At 44.3% G+C, this 21,576-nt stretch overlaps 1 protein-coding gene across 3 annotated transcripts in view; it reads right to left on the bottom strand.

Annotated features, from left to right (window-relative positions):
• PTPRG (protein tyrosine phosphatase receptor type G) overlaps positions 1–21,576 on the bottom strand; it is a 715,161-nt gene that overhangs the window by 124,565 nt on the left and 569,020 nt on the right. For all 3 annotated transcript variants that reach the window (XM_081285863.1, XM_081285862.1, XM_081285864.1), the window contains exons 7-8: positions 15,191–15,348; positions 3,531–3,723 (exon numbers count right to left, since the gene is read on the bottom strand). In XM_081285863.1, the coding sequence (XP_081141989.1) occupies positions 3,531–3,723; positions 15,191–15,348 (351 nt within the window). The remainder of the gene's footprint in view (positions 1–3,530; positions 3,724–15,190; positions 15,349–21,576) is intronic.

Raw genomic sequence — 21,576 nt, 5'->3', positions numbered from 1 at the left:
GGCCCTGGGTTCAATTCCTAGTACCAAAAAAAAAAAAAAAAAAAAGAAGGAGAGTTGAGGATGCTGTTTGGTGGTAGAATGCTTGCCTAGCATGCAGGAGGCCCTGAGTTCAATCCCCAGAACTGGGGAGGAAAAAAAAAAAAAAAAGCAGATTTCCTGTTCTGCAGGGAGGAGTGTAAAGTGATATACACAATCACTTTTGGAACGGTCTGGCAACACCTAACCAAATATCAACATGTGCAGTTTAGGATGCAGCCATTTACCCCCAGATATATATATAGAGATGAGTCTCTATGTTCATGAAAAAGCATGCCCAAGAATTTTTCATAATCACTAAAACTTGGGGATGATCCAGGATTTTGTGTATACTGTAAGATGTAAACAAATTCTGGAACAGTCAACACTGAGAAATTCAGCAGTAAGAAAGAACCACATCTACAGGCAACGACACAGGGACACTCAAAACCAACAGGCAGCCAAAGCAGCATGACACACCGAAGGAACCGCCAGGTGATTCCAGGTACATGAAATGTATAAACAGGCCAAGCCACTTTATAGCATTGGTTACATCAGGATCAGGTGGTTGTGAGTTCGCTGAGGGGCTGGGGATGTTGATTTATTGATCTGGGCACTTGTGACTCATGTGTGTTAAGTTTGGGGATATTTATCATGGTATGCACATGTTCCATGTGACCTTTCTGTGTGTGCGGGACACTCTAATGTTGAAGGCTGGGCATGGATTATACCTATAATTCCAGCGACTCAGGAGACTGAGGCAGAAGGATGGCAAGATTGAGGCCAGCCTCAGCAACTTAGCAAGGCTCTAAGGACTTAACAAGACCCTATCTCAAAATAAAAACACCAAAAAAAGGGCTGGAATTGTGGTTCAGTCGTTAAAGCACCCCTGGGTTCTACCCTTGGTATCAAAACAAAACAAAATAAAATATCAAAGGAGTTCAGGAAATGACATTCCCAAATATGCTACTTTGGGTTCCAAATTGGATGCCAAATTGCTTTCCCTGGGTTCTCCTTATCTGCATGCAGACACATACTCTAGAAGGAACTCCATGGTCATGCATACCCTCCCTGGGAATCTCACCAGCCAGCAAAGACTGACTTGTATCCCAGGGGAGGAGACTAGGGGTTGGCAACATGCCCAACAGACTTCGTCACAGGCTGTTACCTATTCTTTAAGGACACATTTGCCTTTGCCAGACATCATTTCCTCTTCCCTCTCCCATCTGAGGGGAGTATACAAGCTCCCAGACCCCACTGCATATTTGGATACTCAATCTTCTTCAGAGTGATGTGGCTGTATGGCCAATACATTAGTAGACTTTCCCCCATATGAATCTGCCTATAGTTTATTTCACTGACTCAATTACCTGGGGGGAGGGGGGTAAAGAGAAAGTTTACACTCCCCAGTGGTTTAAAAAACAGAACTGTGTCCCGGATCTCTATTTTCTCTGTCCCTTGATCCTGCAAACTGTACACGTGGAAAAATGAGAATCCATACCCCATTTGAATCAAATGTATGATATGTCAAGATCATTGTATTGTCATGAGCAACTAATAAAAAATAAATAAATAAAATAAAATAACCTGGAAAATACAAAAAAAAAGAAATTATTTTAATATTCATACAACACAAGAGTCAGCAATGGGTATAAGGATATTTGGAATAAGCCTTATAAAACATAATTCTCCACATTTAAGGACGGGTCCATGGCACGGTCCAAACTCAGAGAAGGCCTATTTGGTAGAAGATCTTGCCCAGTTTGACACTTTAATGCAAGGAAAACCATTCCATTCTGTCCTGGCTAATAAAGGCCACTCTCTCTCTCTACACAGCAGATGTATCTGTTGCAGGCTCAACCTATTTATCAGTGCCACAGCCTCAGCAATTCTGAGCCACCAAATCTGGTACTCACTTGAGATATAAATTCTTCACCTTCTACATATCTCTTAAGAGTCCTCCTTCTCCCAAGCAAGTTCCCTTGGGAGAAAGTCTCTTGAGCTTATTTATTTTTTAATTTTTAGCTTAAAAAAAAAAAAAGTATCCCAAGTGAGGTTTTCCATGCCCACCTGACCTGAAACCTCTTACGGTTTTTAAGCTTTCTGAATTCTCCCAATGCCCCAACACAGTAATGCCGGCAACACAGTGTCAGCTCTGATGACTTGGATCTTAAGTTGAAATTGAGGAAAGCTGGCTAGGAGAAAAATCAGAGAGGCAGGAAGGGAAGGGTCACATGCCCCCACTTCCAATTCCTCTTCTTCCAGTTCATGTTCAGATAGAAGAGTCTGGAAATGGGATCCTTGTTCTCAAAAAAGTGTGTTCAAGCAATGACCCACTGGTTCCCATAGAATTCGCATACTTAAAAATTGGTCCTTTAGCTGGGTGTGGAGATGCTCTTGAAACAAAATCTGCCCAGTTAACTGATCACACCAAAGACCACAGTTTACACCCACACTGATAAATGACAAAGCTCTTCCCAGGTCACCCAGTTCTGAAGGAAGGGAGCACTGAGCTAGGAAATGCCCCTCTCTTCACACCAAAGGAAACACATGTTCATTTCATGCGAGAAAGCTGAAATGGAAAATATCAAGATGCTCGGGAAGATAAACTTTTGCTTATCAGATATGGGAGTTAGCTGTTGAATAGTGTTAAGCAGCAAGGGGTTTCCAGTGGGGGGTGCAGAGGCGGACCTGGAGCATTTGCTGCTGAGAACAGGAACAGGAAAGCTGCACACACGAGGGGTTGGGAGTAATGCAAAGGCAATGATGTTGAGCTCAGAGAAAAATGGAGAAATTCCACAAAAGTATTCTTCAAATGGCATTAGTTTTGAAGTATAAGGTAAAAATGCAGAGAGGATGACTGATTTATTACTTGTCAAAAGGGCAAATTTGGCGCAGTGTAATACTGGGGATGGAACCCAGGGCACTTATCCACTGAGCCATATCCCAAGTCCTTTTTATATTTTAGAGACAGGGTCTCCTTGAGTTGCTTAGGGCCTTGCTAAGTTGCTGAGGCTGGCCTCCAACTTATGATCCTCCTGCCTCAGCCTCCTGAGCTGCTGGGATAACAGGCATGCGCCACCTCATCTGGCCCAAATGCGTAATTGTTTTTTTCCAGGGTGGGAGGGGTGGGTACCAGGGATTGAACTCAGAGGTACTCGACCACTGAACCCCATCCCCAGCCCTATTTTGTATTTTATTTAGAGACAGGGTCTCACTGAGTTGCTTAGGGCCTTGCTTTTGCTGAGGCTGGCTTTGAACTCATGATCCTCCTGCCTCAGCCTCCTGAGCCACTGGGATTACAGGTGTGCATCACCACACAGGGTTCCAAAAGGGCAATTTGTAACATATCCATGTGACCCAGGTTTTTCCCACAGCCATTTCTATTTATCACCCAAGGCCAGTTTCTGCTAGCAGAGAATGATACACTCTTACACCAAGTTCCAATTCTTGGCTGGCTTTGAACTCCTTTGAATTTAAAGTAACTTCCTCCAGGACAATTTCTCCAACTCTACCTTTAGATGCTTCTGTCCCGAGTGGGTTTTCTAAGAAGTCGGCCATGTCATGGTTCCAGGCGTCCCGGATCGCAGACTTGGACACCACCCTGTCATTCAGTTCCTGCTGCGGTCGGAAGTTATTTCTGAGGTATTCCACCGACTTCACGTGGTCTTGCTGCTCCGTGGTAAAGATGGAATAAAAAGCCTCCAGCTGAACAGAGAACCAGAGAGGGGAGAAAAAAAATCCACATCAATGAAAAATGCTCTGTGATCCAAAGCAGGTGGGGGCTATAGGGACACAGAAGGGTAGGAAGAGCTGCTGGCAAGACTCATCATGAACCCGCAGGACACCTCCCAGGGGCTTATATGGCTATGGTCTCTCAGCTAACCTGGACCACTCTCCATTTAAGGGCTGTGCAGGACTTATTGGAGTCTACCTCAGATAAGGATCCTTTCTACAATGTTCCCTGCCAAGAACTATAGCATGAGGAACAGATTAAAGGTAAATCTGGTAGATCCTGGAGCCAAAGAGCCTGGGTGTGAATTCTACCTTCATTCTTTACTTGCTCTGTGATCCTAGCAAGTTGCTTAACTTCTCTGAGCCTCTAGGCCCTTCAATAAAATGGTAATAACTGTACGAGGATCTACCTGATAGGGTTTTGGTAAATATGAGACAATGACACAACACTCAGGGTACAGTGCTCAAAACAGTTCTTGGCATGCAATAAGAACTTGATGAATATTAATGATTTAGTTCTTATTAATAAGCCTCTTCTGACGAACTAGGATTAAGTTCAGCTAATCACCGAATGCATAGGTAAGTTGAACTGCCCAAGTTCTACATTACTCAATGGCTAGTCATGGACAAACTATTCCAGATTCCTAAAACTCAAGTTTCTTCATCTGTACAACATCTGTAAGAGTAGAACCTATCTTCTAAAGTTCTTGAAAAGATCAAATTTAGTAAGTTTCTTAGCACATAGTAAGCCATCCAGAAGATCAGCTGCTACTATTAATCTTAAGAAACACTTTCCATAAGAATGCTAGCAAAACTTTCAGTGAAAATGAAGAAAAAAAATCAGAGCTCTAGGATCACATTTTTATTATCAAAAGGGATTCTGTACATTCATACCATTAAGAAAGGTCTAGTCGGGCATGGTGGCACTTGCCTGTAATCCCATTGACTTGGGAGGCTGAGGCAGAAAGATTGCTAGTTCAAAGCCAGCCTCAGCAATTTAGCAAAGCCCTAAGCAACTCAGTGAGACCCTGTCTCTAAATAAAATATAAAAAAGGTCTGGGGATGGGGCTCAGTGGTTAAGTGCCTCTGGATTCAATCCCCACTAAAAAAAAAAAAAAAAAAGCGCAGGATTCTGTTTTGTTAGACAAAATGACTTTCTAAAATTATATGGAAGGAATTAACAAAGACCCTCTGGAGATGGTCCAGGGCAAGACCAACCGACATGATTAAAAGGATGGAAAATAAATCCTGCGAAGAAAGGTTAAAGAAAGTGGAATTGTTTAGCCTGAAGAAAAGGCAAGTAAGGAGTAATTTGATTAAAGGCCCTTGTATGTGGAAGATGCTGACCAGATCTTTCCCATGTCCAGAGAAGGGGGAATAAAAGGAAATTGGCTCAAATTAAAGCCACACAGATGTGAGTTGAATAAGGGAAGGAATCTCTTTTAACTCTCAGGATGATATAATTTAGCTTTTTTTAAAAACATGGACTGGGCGAGTTAGACTGGAAATATTCTGGAAGAGACCGCAGTGGGTCCTGAAATAGGCTCATCTCTGAGATGCCAGAGAGACGGGCTTGCAATATGGCTCCAAAGTTGGTTTCTTCTCTACAATGCTTGCTTCTTTCACAGCGAGCCTATATAGTGCTCTTAAGAAGTTTATTTCTGATGCCTCCAAAGAGAATTAGTCACCTAACTGTAAAAAGAGGCAGGTTCCGAATTTAACACACACACACACACACACACACACACACACACACACAAACAAATGCCTTCACTTAAATTGCACTTAGAGCTTAATGACATCCTACATCCGGCTTAAAATCTCGGGCTGCTTCCTGGTCATTAACTCAACTTGCCCAGATTTTGAAGGAAGGATGTGATGCTTCTGAGAGAGAACGGATGACCTGAATGATATTATATTGTCAACTGGATCACAGCTTTGCCTGACAGTCACACACAGCGGTTCCAGGAGGAGCACAAGCTTAGCAGACTCATCAGATGCCCTTATGTAGGTTGGCAGCATCCACAAAACCCTGCCATTCCTCTAAATGGAATGAAGATTGCCAGTAGCCTGTCTCTTTGGTAATTGGCATGCTAGGCCACAGAGTGGATACTGCCATGATTCTTGGTCTGCTGAGGGTAGTCTTGGTTTTGCATGTTGGCAGATGAGTGGCCGCGACCTGGGCCAGAAATCTATAGATGCATACTTCAGGCTGGGCCTGGATTTTCACCCCTGCCTTGATCTTCCATTCTGTTCAATTCCGGGGGTGGAGCACGAGACCACAATGAGAAGGTGCCTCCAGAGCTCTGCAATATGGGAGCCCATGAGGGCAACACAGACAAAGCTGTGTCCCCTGCCCAGTGCACATCTGTGGCCATTCATGTGCTTGACCCTTCCAGATCTGGGTAAAGGACTCCGATGATTCTTTAATAATGTATACAAGATAGGGTAGGCCTCCATTCAACACCAGCCCAGTCTCCCATTCTTTTTTTTTTTTTTAATTGTAAATACAATTTATTCACTTGATTTCACTGTGGAAATTTCCTTACATCATTAAAATTCTTTTGGGGGGTGGGTACTAGGGATTGAACTTAAGGCTACTCGACCACTGAGCCACATCCACTGCCCTATTTTGTATTTTATTTAGAGACAGGGTCTCACTGAGTTCTTATGACCTCGTTAAGTTGCTGAGGCTGGCTTTGAACTTGTGATCCTCCTGCCTCAGCCTCCTGAACCACTGGGATTATAGGCATGCACCACCGTGCCCCACCCTTAAAATTCTTTTTAAGTAGTTTTATAACCAGTCTCCCTTCTTAACTGTGGGCCCCTAATGATGTGGACTGGGTCTGATTCTCCAACTTCAAAACTTTTACTTTTGCTAACTGGGTTCAAAATCTTGTTTTTAGACCCTGCTGCACAAAGGTGTGACCTTGGAAACTTTAATTTAAACTTTCTATGCCTCGGTGTCCCTATTTGTTTAGTAGAGATAACAGCATTACCTATCCCTTGTGTAATTTTTCCAGTAAATGAGTTACTAGATACAAAATGTTTGGAATAATTTCTGATGAACAGTAGGTGCTCAGTAAGTATTGGTATTACTATCACTGTTATTCTTTTACAAAGAATGTGGCAACTATGATTTAATTCAGTGGTTACAACCATTGTAAAGTGCTCTGTTATCTTCCTTCTCTTCTTTATTTAACTTATTTATTTAGTTTTTTTTTGTTCTAGGGACTGAACCAGGACCACTTAACCAATGAGCCACATCCCCAGCACTTTTTAAATTTTTTTTTTTTTTTTTGAAACTGGGTGCAGTGGCACAAGCCTATAAACCCAGCAACTCAGAATGCTGAGGCAGGAGAATTGCAAGTTCAAAGCCAGCCTTAGTGACTTAGGGACACCCTGTCTGAAAAAATGGGGGTGGTGGTGCTAGCTCAGGGCTTAAGAGCCTCTGGGTTCAATCCCCAGTAACAAAAACAGAAGAATTATTTTGAGACAGGGGTTTCACTAAGTTGCTTACGGCCTGCCTAAATTGCTGAGGTTGACTTTGAACTTGGAATCCCCCTGACTCAGCCTCCCAACCACTGGGAATAATGACCAATTTATAACTTATATTTATTAAACCTACTATGTGCCAGGCACTTTGTTATGCACTTTAAAGACATTATTTATGTTTCTAACTTCAGCACAGTAACATTATTAATGCTATTATTACAATATAACATTAGTTGATATTTATTAAGCATCTATTATGTGCAAGGCCTTGTGCAAAAAGTGGTATGTATCTGGGAACAGTGGTGCACACCTGTAATCCCAGTGGCAGGAAGATCGAGAGTTCAAGGCCAGTCTGCGAAACTTAGTGAGGCCCTGAGCAACTCAGTGAAACCCTGTCTCTAAGTAAAATACAAAAAGGGCTGGGGATGTGGCTCAGTGGTTAAGCACCCCTGCGTTCAATCCCTGGTACCAAACAAAAAACAACAACAAAAAAAGTGAAATGTAGTTTTTGTTACTCAACCACCAGAGAAATCCCAGGAGATTGGTGGAGTTGTTATAACTAATAATGTCAGCAGGATTGACCAATAAGGAAATTGGTCTTTGTGACATTCAGTCACTTGCCTAAGGCCACACAGGAACCAAAAGAGGAAGTAAGGATTAAAACCAAGATCTAGACATGATGGCACACACCTGTGATCCCAGCACTCAGGAGGCTGAGGCAGGAGGATCGCAAGTTCAAAGCCAGCCTCAGCAACTTACTAAGGTCCTAAGCAACTCAGTGAGACCCAGTCTCTAAATAAAATACAAAAAAGGGCTGGGAACATGGACTAGTCATCAAGCACCTCTGGGTTTAATCCCCAATAGCCTTCCCCCCTGAAAAAAAGCAAACCCAGGTCTGTGTGACTGTTTCTCTGGCTCTCTGCCACTTCATGCCACGCCCTTTGCAGGCCCTCATTATGACTGAATATGGAGAAAGCAGAAGTCAAACAACTCCCTTCAGCTGACCCTGAGGGTACCAGAGAAAGGGAACCCAGCAAGGGCAGCAGGAATCTCCTTATCCTCTTCTGTACTCTGAAAAGAAGCCAGTGTGGACCATCTCAGAAGGACCTGGGTGCCATGAGTAAATGGCAGGTGCAAAATCAAACGCCTCCCCTCCCCGAGCTCTCTCCTTCATTCACTGTGCCCTCGCCCAGAGGTGGGTATTAAAACACTCAGATTTATCTTTGCTTTAACACAACTAATGAAGTCTTTATCATTTCGTAAAAATAAATGAAAGTTTTTATTTCTATAATATGAAATGGACTTTTTAACTTTTGAAGGGAATGTGTAAAACATTTCTTTCTTTTATCCCTGCTCGGGGAGTTGTAATTGCATTTTAACTGGTGCTGTTTCAAGAACAATTTTAACCTTGAATTGCAAATGGGTTGGCTGGAAGTGTGTATAAATCATTTCAACTTAGTTTTTATTATAAAAGTATTACAGGGAGTAATTAGTTTTTAATCTGTCGCTTCGAATCAAAGAAAAGTTGAAACCTATTTGTGCCATTCCTGTGCAGCAAAGAGTCCTTGTGCACAAGATGTGGGGAGGGGACCTTGTGGCTCAAAGGACAGAAACAGAGGTAACAGAATTATGAACCATTAAAAGAACGATAAGCACAATCCTTTAAGGGCGGGGGTGTATAGTGTCAATTAAACAAAACCAGAGTCCATTATTAGGATGGTAAGAAACCCAAAGATAAACATTAAGATATTGAAATGTCTCACTTAAGGTCACAGAGACACTTTGGCTTCTCAACACATTTGTGGGAAGACAGGGCAGGTCCTGTTTTGTGTCCCTTTATTAAACCAGACAGGAAGGATGGGATATTAAATTCCCCATAGCCTGGAGCATCCAAAGTTTTACTGACTGAACCACAGCTAGCTGCAAAAATGATATCTGACAACAGCCAGGTACATGGGGAGCCAGGTCCCTCCTGTGGCCCCAGAGTGTTTTCCGAGAAGATAGTTATAGAAAGAAAGGGACTTCACCCTCATTAACAAAGAAAGCTGTCTCTTTTGGATTGAAAATGGAATCTTCATGCCACTGTTCAGAAACCTTCTTTGTTCATATGCACCGCACATCACACAGTGTTGGAACAGAAGCTTCCTGAATTAAGGGACTTGCTGGTTGTCACGGCCTTGAAATCAACCTTACAGTGTGACAATCCTCAGCCACACACAGCCACTCCACTAGTAATGTGGCTAGTCTACATTGAAATATTAATATTTGGGATATATTATTAAAAATTAATTTCACTTGTTGTCTATATTTTTTTCAACGTGACTCTTAGAGAAAATAAAATTATGTGGTTTGCTTTACTAATACTGAGCCAGGCTGCCCGACAGGCATGGGGATCATTTAAAAACAGTAACAAAACACAAAATTCACCTAATTATTTTCCAGATACATCCTCTGGATCCAAGCACTTGTATTTTATGTGCACATCAACATTTGATCTTTCTTTTCTTTTTCTTTTTTTTTTTTTTTTTTGTACCAGGGATTGAACCTGGGGCACTTAAACACAGAGCCATATACCCAGCCCTTTTTAATATTTTATTTGGAGACATGGTCTCACCGAGTTGCTCAGGACCTCACCAAGTTGCTGAGGCTGGCTTTGAACTCCCAATCCTCCTGCCTCAGCCTCCTAGGCTGCTGGGATGACAGGTGTGTGCCGCTATGCCTGGCCTATTTGATCTTTCTAATGCCTCCACTTCACCATTTTGTAGATAAGAAAAATGAGGCATGGGATAGTGGAGAAGTTGAGTCATTTGGCCAAAGATCAGGTCCAGGAATGAGAGCAGGCAGTTTGTTGAAAACCTCTTTACTCTTATGACAGAGATAACTGGTTTAAAAGGGGTCATGTAAATAAACCTTTCCTATCTAGTTCAGCTTACCATTAGGGGGAAAGAAAAATCAAAGATTCAAGGGCAAACAAATTAGATATGTTCAGATTTCTTACTACCTTTATGATAGCACCCAGAAACAGCACTTAAAATCCATGCTGGAGGAGATTACAGACCATGTCACATTTCCTACAGAAGCAATAGCCCAGCCCTAGGTGGGATGCATTGGGAAGGCTGCCAACGGGCCAAGAGCCATCCTTTGAGAACCCCTGTTCTAGAATCAAACAAATCCTAGAACACTGGACTCCAAGACACAATCCTTTTCTCTGACTGATACCACAAGACCCAGGTGCTTGTCCTGGTCCTTTGACCTCCCATACCAACACTGAGGGTGCTGCCATTTTGGTTGGGTGCCAAGGTCACAGCATTTCATCCTGGGTATTTACAGCTGATGGTTAGTGTGGCCATAGTAGCCCATGCTGTCCACTGGCCAGCCAAGCCACTTTGGGATTCCCTTGACAATCCTGTAATTTCTGACTAGATCATCCCGCAACCCAGAGAGGCAAAATTCACTGACTAGAGCTGATTTAAGTGTCCAACTTGACTCACAAAAGAGAATGAAAGAGGACAGATAAGTGGCTGCTCATGTATACTCTGCAAGGCTTCAAAGAAAGTCATGTCATAGGTGTCACCAGCCTGTGCAAGCACTGTATCTTAAGGGGCGCTAACTCTCATCTCGATTACTTGCAGGCACCCCCCGGGGATGAAAGAGACAGAAGAGAGGGGACTGAGGCTTTAGGGGAACAGAGGAATGAAGGTCTAGGGATGTTTTCTTTCTGATGGAAGCAGACAGGGAATTCCTAACTACTTGGCTTCTCTGAATTGGCCATTTGCCTTTCTGAAATGAACATTCTGTGCTAAACTTCAGAAAGAATACCGGCCATGTCAGGGTGGGAAGGCCTGAAGCCATATACGTGGATGGCTAATGCTTCCCTGCCAAGGGCTGGCACAGCTTGGGACCTCGTTGAAGGTAGCCAGCAGTTAGGCCACGTGAACACAGGTATCTCAACTCTTGGGAGAGAAACAGGGATGCTTGAGGTAGTACCCAATGAGGCTAAATTAGGATATTTTGCAGTAAAGAAATTGGAGCTGGGCGCAGTGGTGCACGCCTGTAATCCCAGCGGCTCAGGAGGCTGAGGCAGGAGGATCGCAAGTTCCAAGCCAGCCTCAGCAAAAGCAAGGCCCTCAGCAACTCAGTGAGACCCTGTCTCTAAATAAAATACCAAATAAGGCTGGGGCAGTGGCTCATGGTCGAGGGCCCTCGAGTTCACTCCCCGCCCAAAAAATTGGAAATAAAATATGACTAATTTATTTCTTTTGTTTCCTTGAAACAGCATGCCTTAGAGAAGTCATGTATTGGAAGGCAAAGAAAGTTCCAATATGTCTCCCCTTGAGTATCACGGTGGTGGAGGTGGATGGAGGGGTAAATAGGTATTTACAAAGAGCTTTCTACGAGCTCCAGCTACCAGATGCCAAAATGCTTCTAATGATGAATACTTAACCAGGCGGCCAAGCCCCAAACTGTGCCTTAAGTTTGCCCCTGCTCAATATCTACGATAGCATGTGTTAATGCTCTTCAATTCTGTCTTGTCAAGGAACCCTTTACCTCAACTTTTTGTTTTTTAAACCTCATCCTTTACCTCAACTCTTACCAAAAAGTAGCTAAATCTTCTCTCTCTCCTTCACTGATTCTTTTCTTCAATACATCTTTCCTTCCTTCATTTTTTTCTTTCTTTGCAACCTAGGAATTAAACCAGGACTTTGCACAGGCTAGGCAAGTGCCAAACTGCATTTCTTTAACTTCCTTATCTCAAGCCTTGAAATCTTTGAAGATTTTTTTTTTTTATCCTTTTAAAAAGGATCCCTTTAAAAAATTCTTCCTGGGGCTAGGGGGTGGCTCAGTGGTAGAGCACTTGTCTAGCATGTGTGAGGCACTGGGGTCGATCCTCGACATCACATATAAATACATAAAGGTCCATCAGCAACAAAGAAAATATTTTTAAAAAATTCTTTTCTTGGGCTGGGGATGTGGCTCAAGCGGTAGCGCGCTTGCCTGGCATGCGTGCGGCCCGGGTTTGATCCACAGCACCACATACAAAGATGTTGTGTCCGCCGAGAACTAAGAAATAAATATTAAATATTTAAAAATTATCTCTCTTAAAAAAAATTCTTTTCTCTCACCCTTGCAGAAGCAAATATTGCACTGTAATCTTATTTATTCATTTATTTTCTAAGTAAAACAAGGATGGCTTCACCATTAGGAAGAAAACTTGTTTTTCTTGTTTCATTATCTCCCTATGGCTGGAAGATCCTGTTTGGAAGCCAAATTGCCAGGCCTTCCTTTCTCATCAGAGAGAAATGAAAATGACAACAACTCTCAAAGTGCAAAGGACCTCCAATGGCAGAAAGGACAAAAGAATGGGCGCCACACCACCTAATTTCATTGGGAAGGTAAAGAACTCTCCTGTCCCCATTTTCAGCTAGAGAACCTGCCTCATTCATCCCTGGTATAGCCATGCTAGATGTCTTGGGACACTATCTGGTAACCTGGATGACTCACTGAAGGATGGTCACAGGACCTAAGGCCAGCCCACTAGTTGGTTGGCCATCATCTTCTTAAATACTTCACATAGACCCAAACGAGTTAGTAGCTGCTAAATCTTGAGTTTAAAGGTCAACTGACACTAGGGCAATCACAGTGGCCCATGGAATCAAAAGAGAACAAGCTGGGCCAGGCATGGTGGCGCATGCCTATCATCCCAGCAGCTCAGGAGGCTGAGACAGGAGGATCGAGAGTTCAAAGCCAGCCTCAGCAACTTAGTGAGGACCTGAGCAACTCGGCGAGACCCTGTCTCCAAGAAAATACAAAACAGGGCTGGGGATGGGGCTCAGTGGTCAAGCGGCCCGGAGTTCAATCCCTGGTACCCACCCCCCTCCACAAAAAAAAAAAAAAAAAAAAAAAGAGAGAGAACAAACTCAGAAACAGGGACCTGAATTTTGCAAAACTAAAGAATGAATCACAAAACTGCATTGGAAACTCCAAGGTTTAAGAGGCCCCATGAACTAGGCCTGTAATTCCCAGTGACCCCTAGCAACTTAGCAAGACCCTGTCTCATATAAAAAATAAAAAGGGCTGGGGATGTGGCTCAGTGGTTAAGTGACCGTTGGGTTCAATTCCTGGTACCAAAAAAAAAAAAAAAAGAGAGAGAGAGAGAGAGACACACACACACACCTTGTGGTCCTTGTAAGACAGAACCTCGAGTTTCACCTTTTGATTATGGTCTTGCTCAGGATGAGACTCAATTGGCTTCATCTCAGAATGGCTTTCCTAGTGTTTCATTAACTCTTATTTGAGTTACTTTAAGTTGTAGTTTCTCCAAAAAAAAAAAAAAGGCCCAAACAGAATCCTCCCCAACCCTCTGTCTCCCATTACATCTTCCCTGCCCTCTCTGCCCTGGCTAGGAGAATCTTTAGACCGTCCCCAATACCAGCCAGGCTGCAAGGGATCTTGCTGCCTGTGTCTGTCGCTGCATGACTGGTATTATTGCAGAATTCCAGAATTTCCCCCTCCTCTCCACAATGTCCCTATTCTTATCTGCAAAGTTGACAGGGTGAGGATGAGGGACTCATTTCTATGGAGGGCACTGATAAGAACTTTCCATTTTTAGACAGTCCTGGTTGCTGAAAGTCCAACTCACTTTTTTCCAAATCCCACCCATTGTTCCTAGCTCTGTTTTCCAGAATTATGCACAAGAAATCCCACTCTTTTTCTATCTTGGTGCATGCTGAATTTTTAACAACATGTGCTCTCCAAGAATTCTTACCTTCTATCTATTAATCCTGATGAGGTAATTTAAAGGCCCCTCTCTCTGCCTGTGGCTCTCATTCTCCAGGCAATGCCCCAACCCCATTTCTGTGTCATCCATTTTCACTTGCAGTTGGTCACTCAGCCTAACCCTCCCTTCCTGTGAGATGTGTGCTAATCACAGTCAGAGGGAGGCAAGACAGGACAGAGGTCAGAAACATTGGGAGTTCTGGAATCCGACAAAGCCAAGTCTGGCTTCTGGCTTTATCATTCATTAACCGTAACTCCTCGAGCATGTCACCTGACCTTTCCTGTACCTCCATGACCTTGTGTGCCATGTGAGTGGGATCCATCTCTCAGTGCTGCTTTGCTACAGGCTAAGTTGAAATATGTAAAGTGCTTATTCAAAAACAAGTCTGACTGACGTCCATGGCATTCAGAAAGCACTTAGTCAAGGAAGTTTCATTCCATTTCTTTATGTAATTGATATTTTCATCTCTCTAAGCTATGGGTAGGCTCAGTGGTCAGAACTTGGGGAACGGATACCATGGCTGCGTTACCAGCTGTGTGACCCAAGGCATGTCTGCAAAGTCTCCTCTGAACAATGAGGTGCAAAGAGGATCCTCTGCATAAGGCTGTTGTTCATGAAGTTTAATTGGGTTAACATACGCAAAAAATTTAAAAGAGGCTCTGGAAAAACATTTCGTAGGCCAGGCGCGGTGGCCCACGCCTGTTTTCCCAGCCGCTCGGGAGGCTGAGGCAGGAGGATCATGAGTTCAAAGCCAGCCTCACAAAAGCAAGGCCCTAAGCAACTCAGTGAGACCCTGTCTCTAAATAAAATGCAAACTAGGGCTGGGGATGGGGCTGGGGCTGGGGACCTCTGGGTCGAGTGTCCCTGAGTTCAATCCCTGGTACCAAATCCAAACCAGAGATCATCCTGGATGATGGTAACTGCGTCTTTCCAGATCTCAGGCCGGCCATCTTTCTTCCCAAGCTCCCCTCACTGGCAGCCAAGAAACCATATTTTACATTTGACTTTCCTTGGTTTCAAAACAAGTCTGACTGAAATAACGAAAAAAATCCATGAAAAGCAAAGAAACAAGAAAATAAAAAAGTCCTGACTGGTGACATGCAAGGATGTCGGGCAGCCACATGGGTACCGGAGAGGTGAACGGGGGACCCGGGGGCGGACACCCACCTGGTGGTAAGAGATGGGGACGGGCTTCCGGAAGACGATCCACTCCACGATCTCGCTACAGGGCGGGGTGGTCAGGGAGCCCGTGTAGCGATAGTAACTGCCCAGGGACGCGGGCAGGAGGTCTCGCAGGACAAAGGGATCCAGGAAGGTCTCCTTCTCTGTGGAAAAGAGGCAGGAGATGGTGAGAGCCGCCATGCCACAAAGGTGGCCACGCCCTCCCCGCTGGTTGGCACCACCCCCCACACAGGTGGCCACGCCCCCCCGCTGGTTGGCGCCACCCCCCACACAGGTGGCCACGCCCCCCGGCTGGTTGGCGCCACCTCACCAGCCCTGAGAAGCACTGGTTCCGGGGTCAGCTGGGGGCCTCAGACACCAAGGCAGCCTTTCCCAGAGTGTGTTCTGAGGACGTAAGGACCACGCTATGCTTCGTAAAGAATAGATTCTGCTGGGTGCAGTGGCCCTACGCCTGTAATCCCAGCAACTTGGGAGGCAGAGGCAGGAGGATCAAGTTTGAGGGAGGCCAGCCTCAGCAACTTATTAAGAGCCTGTGTCGAAATAAGAACTAAATAAATAGAGCTGGGGATGTAACTCAGTGGAGAGTGCCCCTGGGATCCATTCTCGGTACCAAGAAATAAATAAAAATAAATAGATGATAGACTGAACAATGGGGGAGCCACATTAGAGTCCCTCTCCCACCTCTGGAAACAGAGAAAATACTATGCTATTTCCTGCAGAGATGAAATGGGCTGGGATTCGTTTAACCCACTCCTTCTCAGTGGCATTTCCCCACAGAACCCAACCTGGTCTCTGAACTGGTGCTCATGGAACACACACTGGGACACACAAGAGAATCACTGTGGAAAGAGAAGCAGGAGCCAAACACAACCCAGATTCAAGAGCTGGCCTCAGTTCATTACCACTGCACCTGAGGCTGCCCAAATCAAGTGAGGCCTGACCAAGGCACAGCTCTGAAGTTAAAAACGAGGGTCCCAGAGATAGGCTGCTTCCTGATTCACCTTAACAAAAGAAATGACATGTTTTTTTTTTTTAATTTATTTGTTCTTTTTAGATACACATGGCAGTAAAGAGATAGGCTGCTTCCTGATTCACCTTAACAAAAGAAATGACATGTTTTTTTTTTTTAATTTATTTGTTCTTTTTAGATACACATGGCAGTAAAGTGCATTTTGACATATCTACACACATGGAGTTTAACTTCCCATTCTTGTGGATGGACATGATATGGAGTTTCCCTGGTCGTGTGTTCATATATGAACACAGGAAGGTTCTGTCCCATTCACTCTACTGTCTTTCCCATTCCCATCCCCCTCCCTTCCCTTCATTCTCCTTTGTCTCATCCAATGAACTTCCATTTTCCCCTCCCCTCCCCTTATTGTGAGTCAGCATCCACAAATCAGAGAGAACATCTGGCCTTTGGGTTTTTAGGGATTGGCTTATTTCACACAGCATGACAGTCTCCAGTTCCACCCATTTTCCGGCAAATGCCATCAATTCATTCTTTGTTATGGTTGAGTAATATTCCCTTGTGTATATATACCAGATTTTCTTTATCCACTCATCCCCTGAAGGGCACCTAGCTTGATTCCTTAGCTTAGCTATTGTGAATTGAGTTGGTAGCATCACTATAATATGCTGATTTTAAGTCCTTTGGGTAGATACTGAGGTGTGGGACAACTGGATCAAATGGTGGTTCCATTCCAAGTTTGCTGAGGAATCTCCATACTGCTTTCTAGAGTGGTAGCATTAGTTTGCAGTCCCACCAAGAATGCATGAGTGAACCTTTCCCCCACATCCTCACCAACATTTTTTTAAAAAAATATGTATTTTTCAGTTGTAGTTGGACACAATACCTTCATTCCATTCATTTAATTTTTTGTGGTGCTGAGGATCAAACCCAGGGCTCCCCATGTGCTAGGCGAGCACTCTACCCCTGAACCACAATCCCAGCCTCCTCACCAACTTTTATTGTTATTTGTATTCTTGATAATTGGCATTCTGACTGGAGTGGGATGAAATCTCAGTACAGTTTTAATTTGCAAAGAGATGACACTTAAGGTGAGACCCAGCAATGACGCCTCATGAAAACTCTATGAGAAAATAAGGTACAGTCTGGATTAGTATTTGGCCAAAGTCACAGAGCAATTAAGAAGCACAGTTGGGATACAAGCCAGGTATTTTAACACCCAGGACTGCACTGATCTGATTAAAGGAGCTAAATAAAGTTAATTGGAAGAAAATCGAAAAGTGAAGGAGAGTATTTTAGACAGTGGGAACAATACGTGCAAAGGCCCCGAGGCAGATAGGAATCGTGTAATAAAGATTGGGCACTATCTTATAATTCTCCCAAGCAGGCTCAGTAGATCATCCAGGTTCCTTCGCAACTCAGAGAAAGTTCTAGTTCCTACTTGGATCTCTGGAGATGGAATCCTAAATTTAAATCTGTGACTCTGTCTTCATGCCTGTTAAAAATGCATTAAGACTATTAGAGTCCTGCTAATGCTTTGCCTTGGCTCCTAAACAGCTTCTACTATAGCTCCCAGGATTCTCCTGGGGGACCTCACAGAAGTACCTGTGCCTATTGGAATATTTTTTTCCAAGCTTCATACCTCTCCCTCATCTTCCATGTTTCATGCAGATGAATCAGCGCAGGTATCTGGCCCAATGCATCCCGAGGCTAAAGATGTCTATGTAACTGGAGGATGATACAAAAACCCCAATAGAAATTGACTCTATCAGAACGACTGTAATTCCCCTTTGAAAGAGATGAGCTGGACAGGACAAGACTTAAGGTTGATTTGCACTTTACTATATGTGCTAAGGCATGATTCTATTTATTGGCTTCAAACATTTAAATAGTACTTTCTCTTTTTGGTACTGGGGACTGAACCCAAGGGCACTCAACCACTGAGCCACATCCCCAGCCCTTTTTATATTTTATTTAGTGACAGGGTCTTGCTGAGTTGCTCAGGGCCTCACTCACTTTTCCTGAGGCTGACTTTAAACTTGTGATCCTCCTGCCTCAGTCTCCAGAGCCACTGGGATCACAGGTGTGTGCCACCACATGTGGCTTTAAACAGCCCGTTCTATATGAGCCAGGTCCCACTGTAAAAGCTTTTTACATTTTAACTTATTTGATATTCAGTATAACTTCACCAAGTTTGTCCTAGGATCATTCCCAATTCACAGAGCCCAAAACCAGGTATTTATGTTTACAATCCCTGACCTTCATAATCCACATCACTATGCTCTCCAACTTTCCAGATGTGGGCTTTAGGCCCCAGAAAAGTGACATAATGAGGCCCACGGTCACACGTGAGCAGTGGAGTAGTAATAGCTGTGATTCACAAACCTTCAAGAGCAAAGCTGATTCTTGCAGAGGTTTTTGCTACATTTTTTTTTTAAGGAAAAATTAAGTATTAACTAAAAGATGCAAAAGTCTTCAAATCACAGGGGCCCACGCCAGTTTCTGTTGGATCAAAGGTTGCAAACAGCGGGACTGTGCCTCCACCCACTGGCAAGGCTGGGCTTTAATTTAACCCTGGAACCAGCAGCCTACTGAGGGGGAAATCTCCAGGAGCGCACATGGCTTGGCTGGGAGAAGAAAATATTCTGGCCTTAGCTAAAGCCTCTGCACTTCCAGGGCTGTGTAAATAGCCAACAGGAATCCTGAAGCACTCAGAGGGTGCAGGGGGCTTGCCACCACGAGTGCACACCTGCAACCTTCCCATCTCCCTGGTGGCAGGTGAAGCTGGTGTCACACTGCAGCACACAAATCTGCCTTAGGGTCCGTGGCTCCAAACCAAAGGAGCAGAACAATCTGAGGTGTTTTCCCCCAAGGCCACATCCAGAAGCCCTGGTGAGCCCTCCAGAAGCAGCAGACAACCCCTGCAGAGGAAGGGGGGGGGGCCCTTGCAGCAGAGCTCCCAGGACCACACCCCCCTCCAGGAGGCCACCAGGTTGAAGAGCATCAAAAGTTAAAGAGGAAACACCAGGCACATCAGCAGGGGAGACTCCCTTTCAAAGGGGAACATGGGTACAGCAGGATCAGACTTGCAAATAATGTTCCTTCACTGGGCAGGAAACAGGAAGTGAGACCCCTGTGTGAATGCAGGAGGGCTTCTCTGTCCTTGACCAATCAAGGGCTCTAGAGGCAAGGTACAGGCTTCCACTCATTGAGTGCAATCAGGCCGGGCACCATGGCTTGTGCCTGCAATCCTTGTGGCTCAGGAGGCTGAGGCAGGAGGATCGCGAGTTCAAAGCCAGCCTCAGCAATTCATTGAGGCCCTAAGCAACTCAGGGAGATCCTGTCTCTAAATATATATATATATATTTAGAGACAGGATCTCCCATATATATATATATATATCTCCTATATATATATATATATATATATATATATATATATATATATATATGGGGTGGAGATGCGGCTCAGTGGTTAACCGTCCCTGGGTTCCAATGCCTGGTTACCCCACCACCCCCCTGACCAAAAAAAAAAAAAAAAGTTCAGATGGATGAGTGACAGGATGGGAGACCCAGACTGGGGGACAGAGGAAGAGGGCCTGGCTTCAATGCTTCTTCACACCACCACCATTGTTGGTATGGATTTTAGAACTCTGTGATTCACAAAACGGCTTGGGCTGCCCCAGGGAGTCCACACTTGGAAGTCCAGCACCTCTAAGAGCTCAGGGCACAGCCACTATGGCTGAGGCTGAGTTGGGGACCCAGGGACACTTTGAAAAGCAACAATTTAGTCAAATTCTTTTAACTTTGGAGCTGGGAATAAAAGACCAGGGGGAACTAACAGACCCAATGTCAGAAATTCAAGAATGCAGACTTGAATGGAATTCTTGCTTTACGGAAACCACTGAGGACCTGGAATACCCGGACCAGCGGCCCATGTCACCCAGAGCTGCACGTGGAGTCTAGCCACCACCCTGACCTCATTCCTATCCTAATTATGTATAATTATTCTTCCTCTTATCCAACAAGGTCTTGCCCTGTACTTCCTTGCTTGTTTTGTGAGTATGTATTTTTTAACAACTGCATAACTAGTGCACACACACTGTGTCTGCTATATTCTCCATCGGCCTCAGCAGGCCTGGTGGGAGTTTTCTTTGCTAAATTTCTAGCAAGAGTTTTGGAACCAACTGATATTTAACAGCTGTGTAACTTTAGGCAAAGGCCTTAACATCTCTGAGCTTCTTCTTCGATCTGTAAAAAACGGCAATGATGAGAACATGTATCCCTTAGGGTGGCTGTGCCAATTAAGGAGCTAATTGATGTAAGGGGCTTAACACAGTGCCTGGCTCGCTGTAAGCCTTGATTTGTGAAGGCAAGAGCGCGCCTGAGAACAAGCCCAGATGAATCACAAGCTGGCTCGCTCTGTTTTAAACCAGGGATTAGCAAACATTTTCTGTAAAGCATCACATAGTAACTACTTTAGGCTTTGCAGGCAAGAGGCAAAAATCAAAGACATTGTGTAGGTACTTACATAACTAACCCACTTCTATAATATTAACAATATTCAAAACGCTAATAACAACTGAGGGCAATCTTCAAAATACATGTCCCCTTAAGAAGAAGAATAGAATTCTTTTGGGGGGAAATAGCATTTCACTTAACTAGGGCACAAATGTAAAAACTATTCTTTTCCAGCGGCTCAGGAGACTGAGACTTGGAGGATCGAGAGTTCAAAACCAGCCTCAGCAACAGCGAGGTGCTAAGCAACTCAGCGAGACCCTGTCTCTGAATAAAATACAAAATAGGGCTGGGGATGGGGCTCAGTGGTTAAGCGCCACCGAGTTCATTCTTTGGTACCAAAAACAAAACAAAACAAAACAAAATTATTCTTAGCTCAGAGCCATATAAACATAAGCTGTGGAATGGATCTGGGCTTCAGGCCCATACCTACTTCAACCTGAGTGTAGCAGGAAGGAGTGTCAGATGTTCAAAGGTCACCTTGATAAGCCACAGCCAGTCTTGGGGGCAAGGGAAGGAGGGCCACACGTCTAGGCTCTGTGGTCATTCAATGATCATGTGTTTGGAGAACAGTATACTAAGATTACAGAATTAACTCTTGAGGTGTTTCTGCTCCTTGGTTTTTCTGAGTGCAAGCAGGACATCGGTGTGTAGTGGTGATCTTTCTGAAAATTCCAAGTCCTGCTCAGCCTTCTGGGGTGCACAGAGGCCTCACTCTACATTAGGGGCAGCTTCTGAAATGGTAGCCCTGAATTCCCAGTACTGCCCATGAAGTCTGCTCAACTACCTGGACCCAAGACGGAGACCTCTGAGGACAGGCCCAGGGAAGGAGGAGGAACAACCTTTCAATGCTTAAGGAAGATCATCGTCATAAATGTAGACAT

This window comes from Spermophilus citellus (assembly GCF_964194105.1).
Source record: "Spermophilus citellus genome assembly, chromosome: 3".
Lineage (NCBI taxonomy): Eukaryota > Metazoa > Chordata > Mammalia > Rodentia > Sciuridae > Spermophilus > Spermophilus citellus.
This window is presented reverse-complemented; position numbering and strand designations above follow the sequence as displayed.